The sequence below is a fragment of the Ascidiella aspersa genome, chromosome 9 (assembly GCF_963924565.1).
Source record: "Ascidiella aspersa chromosome 9, kaAscAspe10.2, whole genome shotgun sequence".
In the NCBI taxonomy this organism is placed as follows: Eukaryota; Metazoa; Chordata; class Ascidiacea; order Phlebobranchia; family Ascidiidae; genus Ascidiella; species Ascidiella aspersa.
Window position 1 is genome coordinate 6,585,102 of NC_139455.1, and position 25,895 is coordinate 6,610,996.

Genomic DNA, 25,895 nt, shown 5'->3' on the forward strand with positions numbered 1-25,895 from the left:
GCTTGATGCGAAAAGAGGCGGCGACGTTTGGCGTTTTTTTCGCTCGGGGAAGAGAGAGAGCGAGAGAGAGGAGAAAAAAGGGAGCCTGTGGCGTTCCTGGCGTTAAAAGACGCAACCGAAGCGGAAAGGCGCTAGCGCACTTTGCGTCCCAAGCAATTAACTGCGCAAGTGGCTTTCACGTCGACGGGCTTGTAACACATGTCGAGCAGATGCCTTATGTGGGCTTTTTTTTTCGCAGCAAAAAGTTGCGCGCGACGAGCAACGCAGGCCAGTACAGGATTGCCCAAAAGCTTCCAGGCGGGGGATGTTGAACCCCATTGTAAAGAGCTTTCTTCAGTTTAAAAGATTTGAATTATATTAGACGCTGGTAGAAAATTGATCAAGCTGATAACCGTTGTTTGTTTCTATTTTTGTGCCAAGGTGTTTTTCGGTATTGTACTGTGTAATTATTAAAAGCTGCAGCATCCGATTTTTTCTTTAAACGGTAACTGTGATTGCTGTAAAGTGAGGGCTGAATACGAGAGTGCTGGTGACACATTGTTAAAAGACAAGTTTTTCGCAAAAGTCTCGCAAATTTGCAAGAAGAGAATCGCAAAATCAACCCCGATTGCAAGTTTGGACTTTTCGCGCTGCTTTGACCCAAAGAAGCTACGTTAGGATGCCGTAAAGTCGAAGCGAACGACATTTGTCATAACGCGCGCGCAGAAAACAATGACTGCCGTCGGTGTCTCGATGATTGACAGCTGTCGCGCGAGTTGTTCCTGAGCACCCCGAAAAGGCAAACAACGGCGATTGCCGAAAAAACATCGTCCAGACCCGGCGCAAATCCAGCAGCAAAGGCTATACGATATAGAGATGGCGACGCACTATGTTGTTTACCGGAAAGACGATCGAGGCGATTTTATCGAGCCCTGTCGTAAAAAGGCTCGTAAAGGCGGACCGCTGCACTGCTCGGCGTCACAATCGGGCCGATTGGCCGTCCTGGCCATCGCGGCCGCCCTGATGACGTTTGGACATTTGCCAGTCGGCGCCGGGGCATCGTACGCGGCGGCCTCATCGGCGGGAAAATATTCGCCGGAACGCGGCGGACGCTCGCGCTGCGAACGCGTTGAGATTGAGATGTGCAAGGATGTCGGCTACAACTTCACTGATCTCAACCTCTCGCCGTCCAACATCCTGCGCCAGTCGGACGCCTCCGCACGGGTAAGCAGCCGTTTCGGGACCTTGTAATTTTTACCCCTGGCCTATATATGACTGCAGTTATATTGCAACGGCGCGACACACACGTATTTTTAAGCGCTACTATAGCGAGCCTCGTAATTTACCCCTGTCCCCCCTACCCCAGCTATATTGCCGTAAAACGACCTAAACGTACCAATGCGCGCTTCCGTATAGGTTTGTATAATGGACTAGCCATTTAAACAGTATTATATCGCCACGCAAAAATCAACACCCATACAACTGTATATAGTGTTAGCATTTTGGTAATTTTTTTTATGCACGTGTAGTCCAGTAAGTAATAATATCAGTGTTACGTGTTCACTAACACATTAAACACCTAATTGAATTAATTGCCATAAGCCAAATCTTAGAGTTCATTAAGTGATTTTACGAATTGACAAATAGGGTTTTAGATTACGCGTTACAGCTTTCGTTTGCCAAATATGTTCTTCAGTTACATAATATCATGTTTGATTACGTAAAGTTTTCCGTATTGTTGTGTGTAAAATTCCTAAGTTTTCCTGCTTCAGTTCGCCTCGTTCAAACTTGACAATCAGGTCTCATAACTTACGATTTAAATAAACCAAAGCCTCCTTTTGGGACATTTGATCGTATACCATCCAAGTTGAAATCGGTAAAACTATGTAAGCTAGTTGTTATCCTTTGGATTTTATATATAATTATTTAAAGCTGTTTCGAACAGTCACCTTCGGTAAACCACGATTTGGTGACAGGTTATATATTTTCGTGCCACTTTTGGTCAACCACGGCTTTGCATAAAAAATGAGAGTCCATTGCTCGGTTGATTCTCTTTCGTGGTTGTAATGACTTAAGTCAATGACTCAATGACTCGACTTAAGCGCAATTAGGTCACTGGTTTTAAATGACTTCACTTGACCCAAGCCATTTGGCCAAACAGCAAGGGTTTTGCACGTAAAACAAATTTCTTACTGACTTTTACGTTTGTTGTTATTTTTATTTAATCGGACGACGCTAACGATTTCATTAGTTTAACGATTTATTTTTTATGCCAATGACCAAAAATAAGTTGACTTAAATTGACTTGCTCTCATAATGACTTGACTAGGACTCACTTGGGCAACTATAACTTGGACTGGTACTTGACTTGTTATTTTTGAAAATAACTTGACTTGGATGTGAAGTATTTTTGAAATGAGTTGACTGGAACTTTTCCGTAGCCTTTTTGCAGAAAGTACATTGGTTCGATTCTGTTTTATCAAACGAATAAAATAAGTCGTTTGTTAAAATTGGGCTCAAGTTAAACTTTTGACTGGAACTCAGATCATTTCAAAGTGACTTGTTTACACACTGCTTTCTTGATCCCGCAACATTGTGGTGGAAAATATTAAAGCGTATCGCCCATTAGGCAGTCATGTAAGCTAACCGAAAAGTTTGTGTTACTTCTCTCGGGTGCTTGTTCACTCAAGACGGCGTGAAACTTTTGCAACCGGGCGCGACACGCCGATGCAGATCGCCTGAACCCTGGGTAGCGCTTCAACCAGCCATAGGCTTATAGGGTGCCATTCGACTTGGCGTGACAGTGGTATTGTCATTATAACGCCTGTTTACCGGTAAACAACCGCACCTAAATAAGCGCCGAGGGTGGCGGCGACAGTTTCCGTTTAGCTATGCGCCTTGTACGAGTTGGTCGCGTTGTTAAAAACTAAAAAAAAACGACTGGCAAACATAAATCACCTGGTAGGCATTAAAAGGGATGTATATATCGGTATCGTATTTTGTGAAATCAAACAGTCGGTTAACATTAATATAAGTCAGAGGTTCTCAACCTGTACGTCGTTTAAACTTTCCAGCGCGTCGCACTAAGAGTTCATTTCGTATGTGAACTTAATTGCAGCAATAAAATGCTTGCAAGCATATGTTTATGTGATGTCAATGTTACGTCGCAAGATAAGAGTTTGTTACCAAAAAATATTGCAGCGAAACAGTGCAGCTTTCTCATGTTGAATCCGTTTTGTTGGTGAAGTATAGCGGTTAATTTCAAAACAGTTTAGAATCCGCAACGATGATTTTTGGGTCGTGCTGTTTAATTATTTACGACAATAGGCCATCGACCCCAGATGCGATGTTTCACACAAGCTGTCCGTCCAAACACAATAAACGACTGCGCTGGTCGCTGGCCAGCTGGTCCATCATATATACTCGTCTTCTGTACATCCAATACCTCCGTGTTACAAACAAGTAATTTCTAGAAATAAGTAAAATTACAGTCCAGGTTAGGTCATTTGCATCAAAATCAAATGTTATATTATTGAAATTCGTAAATCCGTCCGATCCTGTGATATTTCAATTAGCAAACAACAATAAAAATGGTGTATAAGTGTTTTTGCAAGCAGAAGTTTGGCTTTTAAATAACACTAACCAAATTTTACCAAGTATTTAATGAAAACACTTAAATCCAAGTCAGACTAAAGTCAAGTCAAATAATTTTGCCCAAAATACTCAAGTCAAGTTATTAAAAAACTGTGACTTACAGTAGATGCACTTAAACCAAGTCATTGACTTAAGTCATTACAACACTGCACAAAACTCACGTTTTTGGCCCTGGAGAAATGGCAACGATTTTATCTGTAAACTTTGGACAGGACTTGCGTTAAAATCGTGTTGGTTTTAATTTTACCAACAGAATATTGTGCTTCAACTTTTATTTGTTATCAACGGAAGAATAACTGTGGTGATTTTTTTTGTACGCAATGTGACTTCTGTACACGCACAGTAAAACTGCCGCTGCCCTAATACTTTAAAGTTACGTTTGTTTATTCTGTTAAGCTTTGTTATCCAGAATCTTTATTTGTAAAGAAATATTTGAACCCTTTGTCAAAGTTAGAAATTCGGGACAATGACTATCATCATACTTTGAAGTCGGCCATTTTGCGAAAGCACGGGTAACTTTCGAAATGACCGAAGGATTACTCAAGTCATGGCGACGAACTGTATGGGCTTATTTTTGCAATAGAGTGAAACAATCATCAGCCTTGAAAGAACGAAGCCTCCATACGATTAAAGTAAAGCGATCGAAACTTGTTCGGCCAAACGACGCTATACATTTATACCAATTGTTATGCTCAACCGTAGCTGATCTTGCTTCTCCAACCCAAAAGTCAGTCACTATATTTTTGTTTCAGATGAACATTTACAAACTTCTGGTTGATTCTTCGGGTCTGAATTGTTCGTCGTACCTAAAGCTGCTGGTCTGCTCCGTGTACGCTCCAATCTGCTTTCCGCATTCCCCATTTGACCAATTTCTACCGCCGTGCAGGTACACTGTGGAAATGATCTTGGCTATAGCTTTGACAAACAAGTTATATAAGCGCGGTTCTGCAACAAAGCTAAGAATTCAAAGATGCCCAACGACGTATTTTCGTTCTGTAGGATTTATTGAAAAGTGAACTGATACTAAAACAAATTTATGCTGATATAATAAAACATATTTATGCCGAAAAGTTTATAAAAACTATAAACCTGTCAATTTATCGAATGTTCTGGATTTTATATTTTTACTGTAATAACTTGAAATGTCCTATTTTTATTACATGAATTTATGGGTAGCTTTGAAGCATTTCTTTTATTACAGGTACATGTAAAGAAGTCGCCTGTGATTCGTAATTTTTACGCTTTTCCCGAACGAAACAGTCTCAAAACCTCGCAGCTAGCGAACTCGTATACGCATTTCTACCTGTAACAACAAACACGCCACCACCCCTACACTTTCCAGGTTTATTTGCGAAAGAGCAAGGGAACTCTTCGTCCCCATCATCCGCCGTTACACCTTCAACTTCGAGTGGCCACCTTTACTCGCCTGCGAGAACTTCCCGGTTTACTCGCCTACCAGCCAGATGTGCTTCCATAATCCCTCCCACGTCAAAGAGGACAAGTCCTGCTCTTCTTTATCGGATGTCACCGAGCCTCCGACGAGGAGTGCTCCCTCCTCCAGTGTCCCGACCTTCGCTCCTCCTGCCAACTCGACTGGGAGCGAGGACGGTTCCTCCTGCGCGTGCGCATGTCATCCTCCGATGGTGGCCATCAGCGACGCGAAGAATCCTCTTTATCAAAAGGTGAGTCGACCTTGGTTGTGCATTGCCTTATTAATGAGGCATATTCAGTTAAATGGGTGGTAAGGATTCTTTGGTTTGGCATCACAAACATTTTTATTTGAAATTTATTTAAAGTGATTTGTCCTGCGAGACAGGGACTTTATTATTTTCAGGAAGAACTGAAGAGCTTTACAATTTAAAACTAGTTCTCATTTCAGACAGTAAAACTTTTCTGATTGGACTCTCATACTTTGTTATAGTTGAAGTCGTAATACATCAAGGCATTTTTGTAAAACATAAATCTGGAAGGTCGCTTTATCGGCGTCAAACCATTGCAAATGCGGAACTATATTTATAGAGAGTGATCATTTCCATAAGGTACGACCCAGAAACAGCTTGAACATAAACCAATGTCAATCATGCTATAACAGTTTATCCAGCAACACATAGTATAGGGAGCTTCAATTTGAGTTATACTGACATGTGATGTCTAATTTCATGTATTAAAAAGTAGGAAATTTCACGAACCTGAACAAACTCATTTATACATTTTAACTCGAACGAACTGCTTTGAAGCCATTTGGCAGTTAAATCCATTGCTGTTTCTCGAGTATAAAAACAATGTTTGCGCAAAAGTCTTGCGGCGAGATTATCCTTTTAGCGTAGGGAGACAAGCCTACGTCGAACCCGCAGTTACCGCGCTAAATGCGCCTGAAATGTTAAAGTATGCTTTTCAAACCGCGGGATTGTTTGACTTTTACGCTAAACCCATATCGAATATTAACTTAAATTGAAGAATTTGCGAAAACAGATTTTATTGCGTTTTTTACCTTTTAAAACGACGAGAAGTCTAACTAATAAAAGTCTTTTACGCCAAACCCATCTGAAATATTAACTTAGCCCATAGAATATGAGAAAACAGATTTTATTGCGTTTTCTATACCTTATAAAACGACGAAGAGCACTTATAGTGCCACGTCGTCTTAATAAATAAATATTCTTTTGTCGGGTCGTTTTAAGGATGACTATACATGGGTCCACATTTCGCGAGAAACGCTCGAGACCTTTACTTGGCAAACAGGCGGCGGCGCCTCACTATCTTTCGAGTGCCACGAATCAAAATGTATACACGCAACGCGCCCGCAGTTGGCTTTGCGCCCAAACTTTACAAGTTTTACCAGTACTGTGCTTAAGCTGCTTTAGTGTTGTAACCTCCAGTGAAGTAATTAGCCCTTTTGATAAAAAAATCACTTACAATCAATATGTGTATAAAAACCCAATATTAGTTAACATAATAAATCAGTATTTAAATGTTTAGGAAAAATTCAAACAATTGGTAGGCTGAAAATAACTTTTGCTTTTCAGCGTTTGAGTACAGCATTACATTGTTAAAATTATCCCTGTCTAAAATTTCAATTTACCCCTTCAAGGGGTGTTACCCACAGGTTAGGAACAAATGAGTTCGACTTTTGGTGCGCTGGTGAACTATTTTTATTTCTACTTTGGTGTTTATGTACTAATAATATAGCTTGTCGATGTAGTCTATACATTTTAAACCGTGTAGACCGAGCTAAGTGATTTTTGAGGATTAGGTCGTTTGAGAATGTTTAGATTGCGCTAAAGGTTTGAATTTCAGTTCGCCCATGTTTATATTCTGAACGTCATTTCTTGTGGACACTTTGTCGATAAAATGAAACTGGTGGTTTGTCGCACACCTGTGTATTCCGCGTTTTTTTGTTTGCGTTTAGCTTGTTGTTTTTACATTGCCTCGCGTCAATACTTGCGCTGTGCAACGAATGTTCTAAAAATAGATCACAAAAATTCTTCAATTTATGGTCGGTTTAGTTTGTTCAGTTTCGTATGCGTTGACCGAAATAACCAGATTGGCGCGATTATCCTGTAAACCAGTGCATATATTTGTTACATTGTTGCAAAAATGGTACGTAATGATATGCCATAATTTCCAGATCCAATAGAAAACTGTAACATTGACAAATACTTCGCGACCCACCAATGGATCGCCACCCACTGGTTGGAAAGCACTGTAGTGAACTGTTATCGGTCAGCAGAGCCGACGCTTTACAAAGTTAAATCTTAGCGGCGCGTTATCTGCTGTCGAAATCGGCCGCACGTAGCGTTTTTTGTGCTTACCACGTAAGAAAACGCCGCGACCCTGTGTAGGTCCGGCCTGTGCGCTAAATCTTATCCGCCTAAACACTATAAACGCTCCTGAATAAGCAAACCGTCGTCTGGCCGGCCCATCGAATCGGTCATTGCCGTCTGCTTGTTTGAGCTTGGTGGTCCCTAGCGCTAAAAAGCCAGCTCCGACTAGAAAGCTTGATAGCGCGCCTACGTTTGTACAGAAGCGCCATTGTTTGGGCCGATAAGAGCCGAAAGCACATGCAGCCCTATAGGCTTGAGTTTCGATAAATATAAGCTCTCTTTGACGATTGCGTGACGGACAAGAAACCTTGGATAGCTGCAACGTGCATAGTCGTGAGTCCAACCCTCAGTGGTAGCATTATAGGATCAGTTGTTTTTTCGTAACGCTTTAAAATTTGCGCTTACAGCAGGGCAATAGTATTTTAAACATCGCCCTAAGAGAGTTTTTCATATACAGCCTATATCATGGAGGCGGTAACGCTTTTCCAGCTTGTAACGACACCTTAATTATTTGTCCAATTTTTCGTCTTTCTTTCCAGACAAAAAACTACCAATTCATCTATATATCAACAGGGCGTATTGGAACTTACATTTGCTTTAACTACGTGGAAGACAAAGTTTATTCAGCCAAGTAACATGAAAAACACTTACCATTCCAATAACGTTGCTCATTGATTAGGCAATTTCGCCAGCATGTGTTTGTTATTAATTTTCTAAGTACAAAGTCGCTTTATCGAAAGCCAACAGATTGCTCGGCCCCGAATCCAGCAACTTTCCTAACTGCCGAATCCAAACGCTTTCCGTTTCCCAAAGCGCGCGAGGCGAAATCGAGCAGAACCGCATGGGTTTTCCTGTTATTCCGCCCGTAAGCCAAACCGACTGCTTCGATCCCTTTCAGCAAATAGTCTAAGCCTTCGCGGACTCGCGCGGGATTTATCCTAATCCCTCGAAACAAGCCAAATCCCCCACGCCCCCACGTATGGGGGCCGCAGGGGGCGTAATGGTAGACGTACGGTCGGCTTGGGCCGTTTGTTGAACGGGGGTTGATTGGGGCGGTCTACAGGCGAGCGAACGGCCTGGTATGCTGTGTCAATAGAACGCTCAACTTAGCTTAAAGCCGCCATTGACGGCCGTCGCCTTAGGACCTCGTCGCGTCCGCGCATTACGCGATAGACAAAAGGTTATATAAGTGTTTCCTCCACTATATTTGCGCGTGTTATAAGCACCAATATGCTCCACAAGCCCTGTAAATGAACTAAACACGTTTGAATCATTCATACCTGAATAAATGTTCAAAAAACTCAATTTCGAGTATATTTACGAGTATTTCAGTATATCTCCATTGGGGTACCCGCGTAATCACTCTGCCCCACGCTCCTAAACACACCTTTGTTTCCCGTAACGCCCACAGGGGGTAGAGAAAGTACCCCGGATTCAGTCCCATCACGGCCATAGTTGAATCAGAGGCCGTGTCCCCATTTTGATCCCTATACATCACATACAGTACGGTGCCAGTACGACTGCAAATCGATCAAGCATCGAGTCCTGGCATTTTCCCATTGTTGTGCGGCTCGGGGCGCGCGCTGACCTTATTCCGGCTTCTCAGGGAGGCTGATTCTGCGGTCGCCTGTTGGCATTGGGGCGCGCCGAAGCGCGAAAAACGGGGTGCTTGTTTTTTTGCGGACGGATCTAAGGTGAGTGGATGTTTCTCGGTGCAGGTGTAGCCTACAGAGCGGGTCGCGATTTGATAAAAAAACACGCTTAGAGCCGATCGATTACATTGCTGGCCTGTGCCTAGACGCTGCGGCTTTAACGGTCAATTGGGACTGACTTGGTACGATGTGGGTGGGTGGTGAGCGAAAACGGAGGGTTTAGGAGTTATTGTCGGCTGTTGACGCGTTGGCAAGGGGTGGATTAATCTTTTCGCGTCCCTTGTTCCCGGTTTCACATGGAATTACAACAACAGGGCCGACCGCCGAAACGATTTTTCAACACCGTAGAGCGAAAAGCCAGTTGAACGTGAACGAACGTGTTATAAACCCGTTTATGGCCAGCATTGACTATTTTTGGAGTAAAGGACCCACGGCGGAGACCAGGAGTCCTGCATTTGGGGCTGATCCATGGGTTTTGTTGTGGTAGGATGGTATCTGATAAAGTGTCTTTCGAGTCCCAACCCTTCTTCGATTTCTGGACAAGTTTGTCCACGGCTTGCATCAGATTTGTACTCTCTTATCAGATCAGCGGTTTTTGACTCATCAGTTTTGGAACGTCTGCTTAAGACGTGACGCACAAAGTTCCTTAACTGCAAAAACGTTAACCAATTTTGAGTCTCATAAGGCATAAGAGGAGATTTTATGCATAAAGTATGTTTTTTTCCAACCTTTACCATAATCAAAACGATTCATTCAGCAGTCGTTAAAAGTCGCTTGTCGACATGCAATTGCACCATTATTATATTCAGTGAAGGGTCGTTTATGGCGTATTTTAGAATAAGATATACATGAATAGAATTCCTTAACGTTATTAAGTAATAGATAAAATCAAGAGAGTCGCCAATTTAGTGGCAAACCATCTTTGACCGTCTTTGCACGTCGGTTGCATGCTTTCTACTACATACCAAACTTACGAAATACTCGTTTCCCGTTAGTCTTCAAACCACGTTCGAAAGTCACACCACGTTTGGGCGCAACTGCCATTTTGCACAAACGAATGACGGCGAGTCACTCACAACACAGACAGTGCGAGCCGACAATGCAAGGTGTCGACAAAATGTCGCATACAGAACTGGAGAGAAAGAGAGAAATACTCCGTGAGAGACAATTGCAATCTGGCCGACCGTACCTAAACCTGCAGCAGCGCGCGCAGAGGCTGGAATGCCTTGCCTTTCACGTCCAGCCATCTGCGACTGTTCACCGCTAAAAACTGCCATCATGGAGTCAACTGCTGTATACGCGTTTTAAGCACGGGCCTGTTGACAGTGATTGCTACAACTAAACTTTGTAACAGAATCGGTTTGGTGCAAAACCTGCACAAAGGGCTTTACAACTTTGAGGCCTTCGTCAATGGTTCTTAGGGTTGTCGGGGTTGATTGTTGCATTTTTAGGGGTAAAGATGACTCAATGTGACGTTTTTGTTGGTAAACATAATGGTGGCTTTTAGGTTTTGACGGAATGCTGTAAAGTTTAACATAAACACCGGAGAGGTCTAACTTTAACATAACAAATTGTGATTAGATTTGCCTGAAGGTCATGACGTGCGATAAAGTTCAGCCAGTTAGATCAGTGTTTTTGTTACTACACATTCAAAGAGACATATTTGATAAAAAGGCCCGGCAGTAAAATACTGCAAGTCAGTATTCCGGGATAACTAGTTAAGACATGACATTTTGAATAAACAAATAAGTTACCAACATTGCTTTGCTATCCCTGTGCAAGCACCTCAACATATAAAGGTTCAAAAAACGGAAATTAACAAAATACCCTTACACAACTTCACTGCCTTATGCGTTATCCTGTGAAAAGCGCCTGACTTACTTGGCGCCCTATTCGGGAATCCACCATGTCTATAGTATAATCAAAACCAAAGCAAAGGTATACGAAGTGATTTAATCCATGAAGCCCGAAAAGACTTGTTCCAAACTGTCGTAGCGCGCTCAGGGGAGGTGAACGTGTAATCCCAGGCAACACACAACACGCGCAATTACCTGCAACCCAGCACCGAGGCCTGTAATCCCCGCCGGGCAGATCCTTATCTACGGATTACCCGGTTTCTGTGAACGGGTCAGCCTGAGGCTAAGCGGTCGCGGGTTCGAATCCCGGCCGCGCAGCAGGGTATTGTGAAAATAAACCCGACGCTCGAGCAACACGCTGACTCGGAGATGATGACCTATTGATTAGGTGTGTTATGGCTTTCGGCTTACGGGCGTCTTAATTGCTTTTTTGGGTGGATAATCCGATGGAGAATGAGGCTCATCTCGAGAAAGGAAAAACCAATGCTTTGACGTAATTGCGGTTTAGCACCGTTCTTCGGAATTTGCACACCGAAGCAGTTACATCACTAACAGTCTTGCCCGGTTAATTCTTGTGTTTTTTCATATAACTTAAAGCAGTACGTCAACTTCGTATTAAAATCGGTTAAATTTAGATGTATCGTAACGTTGTAGCGGTGCACGAAAAATAGGAACTACCAAAACGTGTCTCAAAAACGTATCATAGCTTCATAAACTGGTCTCGACCATATTATGGATCGCACAACTAGTTTTTTTTTCGAGTAGGCCAATTAATGTTACATGTAAATTGTATCTTCGGAGATTTTGCAAACGTCAAAAACCCCAAATTTCTAACCTACTTGGACATTAGGGCTACTTAAATGAGTGCAAAGGCATATAGCGAGAAAGAGTCTGTTTATCACACTGGTAAGCGTGAAGTTCGATGGACAGTTATAATAAGAAAATGAACGGTTAAAAACTTGGGGAAACCCTACGTTTACTACAGTTACGTATCTTATATACTTTACTCAAGCGTAAACCAACCGCAAAGATTCACCCGTTCCGCGTCGAATCATAAAGGTTAACAAGCGAAAAGGCCCAAGCCCTAAACAGCCGAAGCGTCTTCCGGCTTAGCAGTTCCGTCAAATTAATCCTCCGCTAAAAATCGGCGTAACACCGAAAAATAAAACACCGCCACTCCCGTTGTTCAAAGCGTTAATTCGTGCCCGTTCGGTTCCAAATAAAGCATGCGCTCCTATATGTGGGGTGAAAACAGTTGCGCGCCAAGCACTCGACTCCGGGACATAAACACGATAGCAAACGCACGGCGTTACGCGTTAGCGGCTGACGGCAAGGCAAGAAGCAACGCATCCAACCCGGGTTATCGGCTCCGGCGATCTCGAAAAACAATGCAGCCCTTCCGTATCGTTCCGTGATCTCGGCGCTGTGTTGCCAGGCCCGTGGGCACTAAACGGCCGACCGGACCGTTTTTTTCAAAGCCATCCCGCTTATAGCGTGGTCTATTTTTTTCTTTGTACTTCCATTACAAGTTGGATACATTTTCCACCTTGTTTCCGTCCTGTTTTTAACCCAGGGAGGTTGGAAATAACCAGACGGATTGTTGTTAAGTTGCTATACAAGCTGACTGTTCGGAAACGCAATGAAAACTCTCATCGCCACGCATTTCATCCGGCAATCATTACCAAAATGAGTTGCAAGTAAACCATCCTAACATATATTTCCACTCCTCAATCGTGCTAAGTTAAAATCTTGAGTTTAGAGAACATGTTGAACCTGTCTGCAACCGACAGCTTTTCATGCACAGTTGTAAACCCGTTATCTTGTTATATATGAGTATACCGATATATTTCCACTACTTATTCGTGCTAAGTTTAAACCTTGAGTTACCGAACTGCATCCAACAGCTTTACATGGACTTTTTTCAAAAGCTATAGTTACTTCTTATATAGAAATATGACATAAAAAAATCCTTTAGGGCAGAGAGTCCTAATCAAACAGTTACAGGGTCATGAGGTGTGATTTTGCACCCGGACTACTTGGAGCAGTAGCGGCAAGGCATCCGTCATCAACTTATGCAGCTGTAAACAAAGTGAGACACGGATAGATCAAACGCCCGCTCAGTCGGTTTGGAGCACCCTTTAAAGCGGAAGAGGTTAAGAGGTTGCTATTTTGGCGTACTGCCTAAGGGGCAACTAGCCTCTCTGTACTTGTAATTATTACAAACAGCGGAGTGTGAAGGGTTTAAAGGACTTTTACCCACCAGGACTAATTTTGTTATTGAGGTCCTGCTGCCTTTTTGCGACAGCAATGATTAGACTAGGAAACATCAACTCAAACCTTCTTCAAACATGCCTTAAAAGGCAGGTCCCACTGACCACACTTTACGTGTAATGTATAGATAAGCTTGCCAAACACTGTGCTTCATTCAGGTTAAATTCAAACTAAAACGCATGAAAATAAGCGAAGTAAATATGTAAGAAAGAAGAGGCATGACACTTCAGCTTTTGATTAAGAGAAATGCTGCCATCGACCAAGTTCAAACATGTATAAACCCTAACAAGACTTGTATATGTAATAAGGGTTGGTTTAAACCCATGTTGTGCCTGTCTCGTCCCATCCCAGTTCCCAGCACTCATCAATATACAGGAGGTGGGCGCGAAAATTTCCTTATACGTCGCTGCCACGACGGCGCGGAGGTGTGTGTCTATGAAACGTCGACGTGCGCCAATCGAGGTGGCGAACTGTATCAGCAATCAACCAACATCAGCATCGGCCTTCAGTCGTTCTCAGGTCGAACCCAAAGCTCCGTTCTCTCTGTTTGCCCTGACAACATTAGCCCCGATCTCTTATTTAAACATCGCGTCAATCATCTTCCTTGTGTGTGTGTGTGTGTGTGTGTGTGTGTGTGTGTGTGTGTATGTGCGTGAACGCGCCAATGCATGTGTGTTTGTTATTGCTCGGCGCGGTTTAGAGGCTCAGGGGGCGATCCCTGTTTCGCGCGAAAAATTTGAACGTAAACATTTCGCCGAAACAATGGATAGGGACGTGAGCGCGCCCATGTGGCGTGTTTTGTATTGTCATTGAAAAATGATATTATATTATATGATTTTAAACCATGTGTTACGCTAAACTGCAGGATCAAACAAACAAAAAGTAAAACAATAAAAAGCGGCCAACGTATAAACGAAAGAATAACGCGCACACAAACGATAAATTATTGGTGCAACACATGAACTGACTTTGTAATGTTTTCAATGGTTCTCGAGACTTTTTTTGACTAAAAACCGCTTCGTCCAATCTTTAAAGCGCATGTTTTTTATGCATTTATCCTAGGGTTAACGCCGTTCATATTGCAGCCAACTAAACAGGACATAGCCAAAAAAATAGGCGAAAAAGAGACTTTATTCTTCATCCGATCCTCAAATCTTAATTTTTCATAATTTTTTCCTCAGGCAGCCAACTAAACAGGACAGAGTCAACAAAACTAATCGAAAAAGATAAAGAAAAACATTTCTGTTGTCTCAGAATGTTTGTCACTTGACACTGTTTGCGAGTCTGAAAACAATTGGCCACAGGTGCATATTTGGTTGGTGATCACGGCGTTTAAAAGAAATCCACCTCTTTTCTAGGATAGACCCCGACTCAATTCTCCACTTGTTGATCACGCTTATCCGCACGATTGACGCCGCTATCGCAAATTAATTCGCTTCTCAGAAGAAAAATGCGTTTCTGGAATTTTGCGGAACCCTTGTTTGTTAGTGTTGGTCTATACTCTCTTTTATGAATTGTTGCCGGCTGCGGTGTAGGATTCATTAGGCGCTCGGATATGTGGTTGTTGTTTTTCATGAGACGCCCTCTTGTATAGTTTTATAACAATGTACCGCCTTCGTTGCAAGTTGATGTTAAGCCAAAGTTAAGCAGAAGACCGGTAAGCTTTACGATAGATCAAATCTGGTTGTTTGATTTCAAACTGAACCCTTATCGCTATTGGTTTTCTTTACCTGTATACACCCGTTTGCCGCCACATTTCGCGGGTTTTCCTTCCTTTCTGCTCTCCCCGAAAAAATTGTCGATGTTGGCAAAACAAATATATACATCTCATCAAATATACAATTACTGATGGTTGATGTTTAGATTTGCTTGTTGCTTAAAATACGTTGTGCGCCATTTGGTCGATTAATCCAGTCAATTCAAAAGGTTCTGCCCCCCCTCCATGTTAAACACAAGGATTTTGTGCTTTTTCATGCCCCGTGACCATTTGGCATGACCAATACGAAGGCAGTCGGACTCACCAACTTATCACCGTGATTTCGTGTCGTTTTTGCCGTGGGGTTGATTTAAAAACGGCTCAAAAAATCCAGTGAAAAAACTTCTAGCCTCCTATTTTAACAACAAAGGCTTTGATGACTTTTGCGCACCTTTTGCATGAGCAATACGAAGGCAGTCGGACTCACCGACTTGTACCGTAATTTCGTGCCGTTTTCACTGAGGCAATGATTTAAAAAACAGCTTAAAATTCAAGTGAAAGTAAGTTCTAGCCCCTTATTTTAACAACAAGGTATTTATGTTTTTTGTGCACCTTTTGCATGACAAATACGGAGGCAGTCGGACTTCCAATTTATCACCATGATTTCGTGCCGTTTTCACCAAAGGGTTTATTTAAAAACGACCTTGATGACTGGCCAGCCAGCGCAACCCGCATAGCACGACTCAAGCCTCACGGCGCCAAAACAAGGGGTCGTTGTGTAGCGTTGAGCAGCGCTGCGGTGGCGTGCCTTCCAGCTAAGCTAACTGCCACATTAGTATCGCGAGCGAGATGCGTGTGTCTCAGATCTGGCGCGCCGATCAAAACCCGCGGCTTTTTAATCCGATTCCGGGGCCGCTTTACATCGCTGAGCCGGCTTCGAGCGCCCACTTGCATTGTATGGCCGCATTGTGTCAGTACTGGCTTGCGTTAGGCTTGAGCCGATGAACGCTGTACAGGTCGGGTATATTAGACGGCGATTATAGCGGCATCGGTTATTCTGCGGCGAATGGGGCATATTCGGTGGCCAGCGGCCCAACTTATACGATGGATACAGTTTGCGGAGGGCGTCTTGATAACTGTGACGTCAGAATTAACCGCGATTACGTCAGTAAGGGTATCAAGAGCATCTAAGATTATATTGGAGCGTTGTCTCCTAGAGTCCTCTCACGAGTCGCCATTTTAAGACTAAACTTATATTTAAATCTCGACGTCTTCGCAATATGAAGTTCAAAAGCGAACTTTCGACAGCTATTGAAGTTGGTGTTGAAATCAAGATAGCGACTATAGGCTCAAAAAATCGCGTTGACTGATGCGGATTTAGCCGTCGATGAGGGATAGGCGCGAATGGCGTCAAAAGCGTTGCGGAATTTCGCGCTCGAAAATTAAATTCGCCACTGCAACAGCGGGTGTCGGGAAAGAGTTACCGGGCCATACGCACCCGACACACTTAATTAGGCGTTTACAAGCTGCGTGCCTGACGCGGTGTGGCGGGTCATAACAGCGTCCCGCTGCGTAAACACAGACTCGAAGCATTCGAGATGGTGGTTCAACTAGTGGTGCTGCCCGTGCGCCGTCCTTTACGCGGAGGGCCACATACCTGAGGAAGAATGATTTAAATAAATACATTTTTCGTAGTGTATCCAGTTGTGAATCAGTTTAAAATTCCCCATCGACCATTTGTGGATTTTTGGCAAAAACTTGCCCGCCAAAGTCCCGGTATGATTTGGCGAGGCAATGTATTAAAGGTGAATGAAAGACACACACACATGTGTTTTCATAGCAACTGTGATCTAGCCCCTCGGAAGCTGCTTTTTGCCAACGATTACGGCTTCCGTATTAATAATAAACCGAAAAGACATCGCAGACTTGCCGACTCTGTCGATCTATGTGATGCTTTTCGATGTAGTATTAAATGTGAAGTAGTATTACCACTTTCTTAACTATGGGGTAAAACCACTGTTTACTCAGCGGCGTCAAGATTTCCGTCCAACGGGGCTAAGTTTTGTTGCAGAAAGCGTCTTCGTTAACCCCTTAGTGTAGCGCTTTTCGCGACTGAACCTTTGCGTTGTGCATCGTTGCCTGGCCGGAATGTCGTTTGTCCTAATCAGGAAAACGGGCTTTTTGGTGGGGAAACGACCTAAAGTAGTGGAATATTTGAATATATAATATCAATTATGAACAAGATGGTGCTGGGTAAAGTGTAGGCGGGCTAATTTAACCAAACCCACCTAAAGCACTTCTGTCATTAGGTTGCGTCGACCAAACAGAAACACAAGACTGCATATGTCACAAATTCCTCGAAACATTTCCAGCCATTTGCCGCTTTCTGCTACAGTTACGGGGCAGTTAACTCAAAAACAGCAATATCGAAGTGCTTTTAGGAACCGGTAGCAGCAGCAACAATCAATTAAGTGGCTTATTCTAGGGGGTTAATTTCCATTGGGCGAGGGTCGCCGGGCCCTCCCGGCAATTCGCAGCTCGTTGTCGGGCCTAATCGATCCACTCAAGGCGGTAACTAATAGCCGCAAGAGCGGGCCCAAGCAACTCTTAAGAGCAGACCCAAACCACCTGCTACTGAGAGCGATTGATTGATGGCTGGCTAGGAGCAGGTGTGTACACGGACTCTAGCCGGTTCCCCTGAAAAAACGAGCGAGGTTTTTGCGTTTTGCCACGACAGCAGCGTTAACCAGGGTTACGTCATATCTGGTATTGGAAACTATAGGCTTACTCGTTTGGTCAGGCTAAAACCTGGGTTATACACGACACTGAATAGCTTCGGTGAGGCTTCTTAACTCACGCGGTATAGCATAGAGTTTTACTTTAGCAAAAAAAAAGTTATGAGATAATCTAGTTATCTCTGAGTTATGCAGATTTATAATATCTCTGTGGCCATAAATTTGTTTCGCTCATGAAATCAAAAAATACTAACCCCAAGCAAAATAAGATGATGAAATACTTCGAATCTTTTGCCTTTGGTCTACTTTTACGCTGATTTGCAAACCCTTCTGTCACCTTAAATCTACACAGCTTGTGCGGGTCAGACCAGGCCCTAATTCCATTCGAAACGACAGGGCACAAACAGACGCATTTCGCGATCCTTGCGACCCCAATACGCAAAGGTCCCGGCCCAGTTAGCGGTCCACGTATTTGGCGTAAACGGCAGCTGCGGCCACGAAGGGAAAACACACAAGACCGCGGCCTTTCTATTTCCCCATTCAGCCTATTTCCGAGGAGCGGGCTGCTGTAGCATTTGAGCGACGTGCAAGTCAAAACAAGGCGGTCTGTTTCGCGCCCTGGCAAACCGGCTTGGGGTAAACGACGGCAGGCGGCTGCCGTGTTACGCAAGGCTAGGCGGTCGAGGACTTTTAGTTTCCTGTCTGCCGCTGCAAGTACACTTGTACGCCCCGGCTTGAAAACCAACAAGCAAGTCTAAAAGCTTAGGCAGCCGCCCTTTAGACCTCTTAGCTGAAGAACGTGCTATTCGGGTACACGACTGGGCTGCCAAATTGCACCTCGCGACCCTTGTGTTAGCAGCAGCCTAACAGCTGGCGCCTTATACTGGTACTGGTTGCTCGGGGTCATGTTGACTTTGTGTGTGGTTGGGCAACACGTCAAGTCGTCAAGCCCCCTTATGATTGATTATAGGGAGCCCATTTGAGAGATTAAGCCTCGGGTTGGGGGTCGTTTCCGGGGACTATTTAAAAAGGGTTGAGGTCCGCACGCTCCTGTGGATAGCAATGTGGCAATGGTCAGAGTCCGGAAATCGGGAAAACCTCGAGGCTATCTCCTTTCCACTTTCTTTCAACGGGTCAACAGTCGTTTCCTGGACAGACCCGACACTTGGTTATAGTATCGGTTTCAAATCTAACTTTTCAAACGCAAAATACTGCTGATCGAAAATTCAACAATAAAGCAAAGAAAAGAGAGCTTAAATTGCAATAAAACAAAAACAGTGACAAATTAAGACTTTTTAAACAATAGGCTGACCAGTGACCGTAGATTTAGGATTTTTTTTTCGAAAACTACGTGTAACTTAATTTAAACCTCCGGACTCAGTTACCGGCATGAACTGCTTGTTCTGTATGTTGCCAAACTGCGCTTCTATATTGTGGCGGCAGTGAATTCCGTCGATTGTCAAGTGTATAGCGCCGGCAAAAAGGCCCCGGGTACATTGGCCAGTATCCCATCGGCGTTTTATTGCGAATTTAGCGGGAAAGCGACAAAAGCAACGGTTCGGCACCGGGAGAGTTATTTCGTTGCTGATGTTTGACGAAGAGTCAGCTGATTGATCGCGACGGCTGCCTGCATGGGGCGTCACGGCCCCGGGCTTAGCGTGTCGTCACCCTGGCGCGATTATTTGCTTTCCCGGGCGCTTTGGGGTCTTCACCCATCGCCCCCTCCCCCCAACATACACTAGGCCGCGAAGACAATGGCGGCCTGTGGCTTCACCGTGTTTGCGCACGGCTTAGAGAAAGGCGCTCTCGTCTCGCGCGCGTTTTTCAGGTCTCCCGTAATAAACAAGCGTCCGCAATAAATCAGCGGACTGAAAGGCGTTCGAAGACACGCGGGCAAACACCCGGTTCGAGTGCACCAGGGGGCTACCGAATGTGCGAGGCGGTCACGTTTTTCGTAAACTTCCTATGCGTGCTCTCAGCCTTGCACTTCTATATAGGCGTGATCTGATTGGGAATCAGAAACCTTTCGATTTTCCCGATCCGACCCCGTACGCTTCACCTGTTAAAAGGTATAGTCGTCACTTTCTAACATTGGGTTGACGTATTTTCTGAGTTGGTAAACCTTGGGAAACGCTATTTAGGCTTTGGGGTATAATCGTTGGAGGTGGTAGAAAGACGTTATTAGAATATCAAAGCCCATGCAGAATAAGGTATCATTATGAACGTTTCGAATAACTTTTTACTCATTTTCTATTGGCTTTGAAATTCCTAATATGACTATTTAGGCTATTTTGTGTTATTTGTTCCAGCACTTAATCAGAAAAGGCCTTTGCTGCGGCGATTTTTAAATAGGTTTTAACAGCTGATTTGCACTTTGATCTCGGTTTAAATTTGGTGCTCATTTGTCAATCACACTACACAGGTTGGAAAACTATGAAAGATCACAAAAATCAACTTTTATGTTTATTCGCCAATTATAGTTTTTGAGAAAAAGCTTTATAGCAGTGGAGCACACGCTTGTGAAACTAGAACAGTGGTTCTCAAACTTTTTTGAGCGCGACCCAAATCTGAGTTTTAAGAACATCTCACGACCCAAGCCTCAGACATCAAAAAATGTACTTTTTCTGATATGCATGAAATGGAAAAAAGGCACAGACCACCAAATGTAGTACACAGATCTATGAAACAATGATTGATTACAAACAAATGATTGATTTATTTTAGTGTGATTGGTGAAACTGATTTTTTTCCTTTATAATATCAGCGTGGCTTGTTGTGGTGACTAAAAGCTTACACCAGTCTTAGCAGCTACTGCAGTTGGCCATGGTTATACTGTAGCTGGCTGCCATCAAAACGTTCATAAAACCATTTATGATGCAATAATCCAGGTTGCAGATTTGAAGCCACGTGAAAAGCTTATGATGCAATAATTCAGTTCGCGACCCATCTTTAAGAACCACTGAGCTAGAAGAACACTTGCGATATAAAAACAATCACGCGTCACACATGTTACAGAATCCTATGCAATTATAACTTAACAATCACCCTAAATTGCAAATTATAGCTTAACAATTAACTAAAATACACGTCAAGTTAGTTAAGTAAGTAAGTACCATAATTATATTATGGTTCTCGTAAATAGTGTTTATCCCAGTGTAGCATGTTTGGCTACATGCAAATTTACAGTGTTGTGTACAGGTTATTTCGAAATGACTTAAGACACAGTCAAGTCATTTGTGAAATAACTAAAGTCCCGGTTAAGTCATAATTAGGGCAAGCCAATTGCATGTCTTTGTCATAACAATTAAACGTCAAACTATGAAAATTGGTAAAATCGTCCGACTAAGAACAACTTTTCTGTGCTGAGTCGGCAGAGCGGTGCTGATTCGGGAAAACCATTGACCTCTCAGAGACCGCAAAATCGACCAGGCCCCAAACAATCGTGACGTGTGCGTTTGTCACCGGGCACTGTGTACACACCTGCACGCGAAGTGTACGTTTCAAGCAGCATCAGCAGCACCAGCAGCAGCAATGGCAGTAGCACTAACAGCGCTACAAAGTCGCCCGCTGCGAAAAGACGCTTGTTTTGACACGGACCCCGAAACGCGTCGTTAGCTTTCCTCAGCCAGAACACAACTTTCACAAAAAAAGCGATCGGGGGGTTTACTGACGAAAGCCGCGACGCGTAAAATCGCTTCTACAGACACAACTTTGCTACATTCCGCGTTTACATTGCATCCAATTGTCTCCCGGGCAAAGAAAACATCTTTTGGTTCCCGGTTTGAGGTTGTATAACATTGCCCGCAATTGTCTGCGCTGACATTTCTGTGCTGGCCTTTTGTTATTGTTCAAACTTTTTTATAGTGACGAAATAATGCGTCTGTCATCGCGCCTTCGTCCCGTGTCTTGGACTGCTATTGTTCGTCTTGCTAAATCAGCGATTAGAGATTTCGGAATGTTTTTTCTCATAATACGATTCAGTCTAACCGTTGTAACATTTTGGTCACGCTGAGAATCGCATTCAAAAATGTTATGGCAATGTCCCATTTTAGAATTAAAATAAATAACTCGCGGTCCAGCGAAAAAATAGAGGTAGCTTGGATAAATAACGGGGTTATTTTTAGGATTAGTAAACTTACAGCAAGGTCGTGAAAACAAGGAAGTGGCTAACAATATTAAAACACAAAAAAGTGACTGACCCTATTTTGTCTTGTGTAAGACAGGCATCGTTTTTGATTGCCGGAGCGGAACTAAAACAAACGTTTTCATAATCTTTTTTTTTTCTGAAATGTTAGGTTTTGAACTTGTAGTGCGACATTTGTACAGCAAAGAGGTTTAAACCGTGGTTAGAGTTTATATTGCTAAAGCGTTGCAAATCGCGTGTATAACTCCAAATAAAACGTTTACGGCTCTTGATCATTCACAACCCGAAAACACATTATCTGCTCGGCTTGCACAGAACAAAGCGACTCATCATTATATATACAGCAGCAGCGATTTAAGATGTGAATAGATTTTGTGCATAAGAGAATAACCAGAAGCATTTTTTTGGAAATTTACCTGTTGCAGAAAAACTGTTTCAGTATCAAGAATCTAAAATGAAATCGAAACGACCCTGCTTTATTTTAAAGTTAATAAGGGCAAAAACAAACGGTACAGTAACTGCGATTCCCTAAAATATGCCCGGTGTATAGGATTGTAAAATGCCCTTCTGTACACACATACAATTGGTTTGGATTGCTGCTCGATTTTCGCTGACCTTAGATTTCAAATATTTTGTTGTTGTTCTCAAAAACTGTATATATTATTGTATATGCCCATACCACGGCCGTTGTTGGTTAAAATGATACGTTAAGCGGAATTCAAGGCCTATTGTTCGTCTCGCAAAAGCCCTGATTCAGTATAGTGTTTGCGGATACCTTCGTCGTGTTATTTTTATTGCCGCATAGATAACCAGTCGAGAAAGAAACTCGCATTCTTGGGCTAAATCAACTCAACCAAATTGCCATCCTTTACCGTGAAACAACATTTCCTTTTTGCCGTACTAAAGACAATTTCGAAGAACCGCACATCCGCCATTCATTTAACAGTTTAGCCTGTTTAAATCATCGCTTTAAATCGCACACTAATTATTTCGACTAGTTTTCAATTCATCAAAAGGCAGTGTTTCATCATGTGGACTATTACCACCACAGGTGTGTTTCAATAATAAGTTTAACATAGATACGAGATGCTATCTTTCCAGGCTTAATAGCAATATTTAGTATCAGCTTCTCGCTTTTTTCAAATTTTCAAATTTTCAAATTTATTTAAACACATTTTTTGTATCATTCTAGTGTTGTCCATTCATCAACGGATTGCAGGACTTCACTTTAAAATTAAAAGGGGCTATATTTTATAGAGTGGTTCTCACTGGGCAAAGTCACTAGAAAGGCGAAAATATCTCAAAACCAGAGTTAATGCGGTCGCTGTATATTTTCGAAGCGGCCTTCATTAACTAGCTTAACGAGTCTGGAATGTTGCCCTTCAGTCGGTCGCGCGTTTCTAAGGCGGGCTGTTTACGTGAACCGTCTAACCCCGACGATATTGCCTTCCATCCCATTCGCCCCAGCCAAGGTAAAGATCGGTCTGGCCGCACTTGGCGCGCCTCGCTCGGCCTGGCACTCTAGGGCCGCCGCCTTTGATCAAACCGGCGCCCGACGCTATTTAACACTGTTTCCTGCAAGTCCCTAACCGCAGGGGGTTTGAAAGACCCTTTCGCGGCCGCTCGAAGGTGTGTCGGGCGCGAATTATCACGTCGTGCCGTTGATTGGCACCTGAAAGAATTGGGCGACGGGACCGGTTCGTAACCTCGTGACGTCATGTTCTGGTAATCCACCCAGCTACATTAGACCTAATCCGCTGGTTAAATTTAACTCGCGCCAATGGGGTGCCATTTACCGCCTGTTGCGTTTAGGGTCTGCTTATACAAAGTGCGTTAACGTCACTATACTCGTAAACTCACAATACGCTTTGTGCAACTTGGTATGTGGTTACGTTTCTGTTCACAAGTTGCAAAATATTTGGAAGGATGCCGAGGGATATTGGGAATCTTTAAGAATCTCATTTTGTTCTATAGTTATGCCTATTAATCAAACTCTATGTGTACGATTAGAGTACAAAAAATCATATGATGTTTTCCTATACAAGTGTGCAGTTTCTTGTGTTGTTTCAGTTTTCTTTATTGTGACAATGTGACATCATAGTAAGTTAGCGGAAATTCTAGTAGGGTTAACGCAATATATTCTTTGTTTTCGTCGCGAAATTGTTTTCTTGAAGCTATAAAAGTAGGAAAATCAGTGGTATAAGATTTCATACCAAACATTTGAACTCCTTTCCTGGAACAACCCAATTAAATTTTCATCCTTTGATGGAAATTTTACTAAAGAAACGCAAAAAGAACTATCTATTTTACATGAAGATTATATCTAATATGCAGAGGCGTAGCCAGGGTATTTTGCGCCCGGATCGAACTATAAAATGGGCACATTTACAAAATATACCTTGCTTTATACGAAAAAACAAAGTTGTTATTAGAATATTGTATTTAACGAAGAAACAGTCACAATTTGGCATTTGTAAGCCTCAGTTTGGCACCCCTGTACCTTGGCGCCCCGGGATATATGTACCCCACCGCCGCTAGCTACGCTCCTGCTAATATGTGACTTGATTATTATGTTCTGTCTTTGAAATGATATAAAAAACAGCCCTGCTCAATTTACTATTACCAAGAGTATATTTAACTTTTATGGCTCCCTTAGCTAAAAGGTTACCGATCCCTGTGTTAGGTGAACGGAGAGTATAACATTGACACACCCCTTCTTCTGATCTCCAGGTGAGCACGGGCGGAGTGGAGAACTGCGCGATCCCATGTCGCTCTCCCTACTTCAGTGAGGAGCGACGGAGGTTCGCCGAGTCGTGGATCGCCTCCTGGTCGATCGTCTGCTTCGTGGTAACCCTGGTAACGGTTTGCACCTTCCTGATCGACACGCAGCGCTTCAACTATCCGGAGCGACCGGTCATCTTTCTCTCCGCCTGCTACATGTTCGTCAGCATTGGGTGAGCGGGTTGTGCTGGATCAGGGAATTATTTAAGCCTATAGTTAAATCATCATATTAACGAAGTTCAAAATAGTTTTTATGTTTTTATGACATGGGTTCTGTTGCTCTTCTTAAATTGTCGCTAAATTTTATTTGTTTTGGATGTTTATAGAGTACGGTTGTTTGCGAAAAACTTTAAATGATGTGTTGAAAGTAGTGTGCAAACGAGTTAATCAATACTTCCATTCATCCTTTAGGTTCCTGATCAGGGTGGTGGCCGGACACGACGCTGTGGCCTGCTCCTGGAGTCAGGACCATGTCCTCTACAAGACAACCGGACCCTTTCTCTGCAGCATCGTTTTCCTTCTCATCTACTTCTTCGGGATGGCTGGAGCGCTCTGGTGAGTTTGCTCCTAGTTTAGTTGATGCAGTGTTTCTCAACCTTTTATGGCTAGCGGCACCCTCAGAAATAACAAATAGATTGCGGCATTTCTATAAGATTTTCGTAGGTCATTTACTAGAATGTCACAATAAACGGAACTGGAGAAACACACATCAACTCTAGATTTATTCCACGCTAATCTTTACAAAAAAAGTTGTAAGAGTTGAGCAAAAATCAGGTTCTTAAAGATTCACAAATATCTCTCGGCACCCTTAAGCATTACAAATGGCACCCCAGGGTACCGCGGCACCCCGGTTGAGAACAACTGCTTTAAAAAGTTAAGAACAAGTCGTTTTGAAATGAAGGCTGTTTTCTAAATACTATATTATCTGCGCGGTTTAATGGTTGCACAAGATTACGACTTCCGTAGGGGTGGTCAGAAATGTACATACATTTGTGTAAATGTTTTAGTGTTCACTCTAACAACAGGCAGAGTTCTAAATCAAATGCAATGTTGACAACGCAGGTTACATTTTCAGCCAAGCCATAACTTAGACTTTTACGGATTTTTCTATTGTGTGAAACTCAATGTTTGAAGAGTCGAAGAAGGCAGTTGCACATTTTTCACCTTTTGTCCGATGATTGTTATCACCGCTTGACCAAGGCTTTCTAATCATTGCCAAGCCCAAAAGGTTTCGATAACATCGCATTTACGAACCTTTTGGTTGAATCGTATTTAAATTAAGGCTGCTGGCAATGAACTTGTT

At 43.0% G+C, this 25,895-nt stretch overlaps 1 protein-coding gene across 1 annotated transcript in view; it reads left to right on the forward strand.

Moving 5' to 3' along the window:
* Positions 1 to 554: 554 nt before the first annotated feature.
* LOC146132091 (frizzled-8-like) overlaps positions 555 to 25,895 on the forward strand; it is a 30,240-nt gene continuing 4,899 nt past the window's right edge. Inside the window, exons 1-5 of the mRNA XM_083396656.1 lie at positions 555 to 1,203; positions 4,386 to 4,519; positions 4,976 to 5,315; positions 24,542 to 24,765; positions 25,004 to 25,147. Of these exons, the coding sequence (XP_083252782.1) occupies positions 856 to 1,203; positions 4,386 to 4,519; positions 4,976 to 5,315; positions 24,542 to 24,765; positions 25,004 to 25,147 (1,190 nt within the window). The 5' untranslated portion in view covers positions 555 to 855. The remainder of the gene's footprint in view (positions 1,204 to 4,385; positions 4,520 to 4,975; positions 5,316 to 24,541; positions 24,766 to 25,003; positions 25,148 to 25,895) is intronic.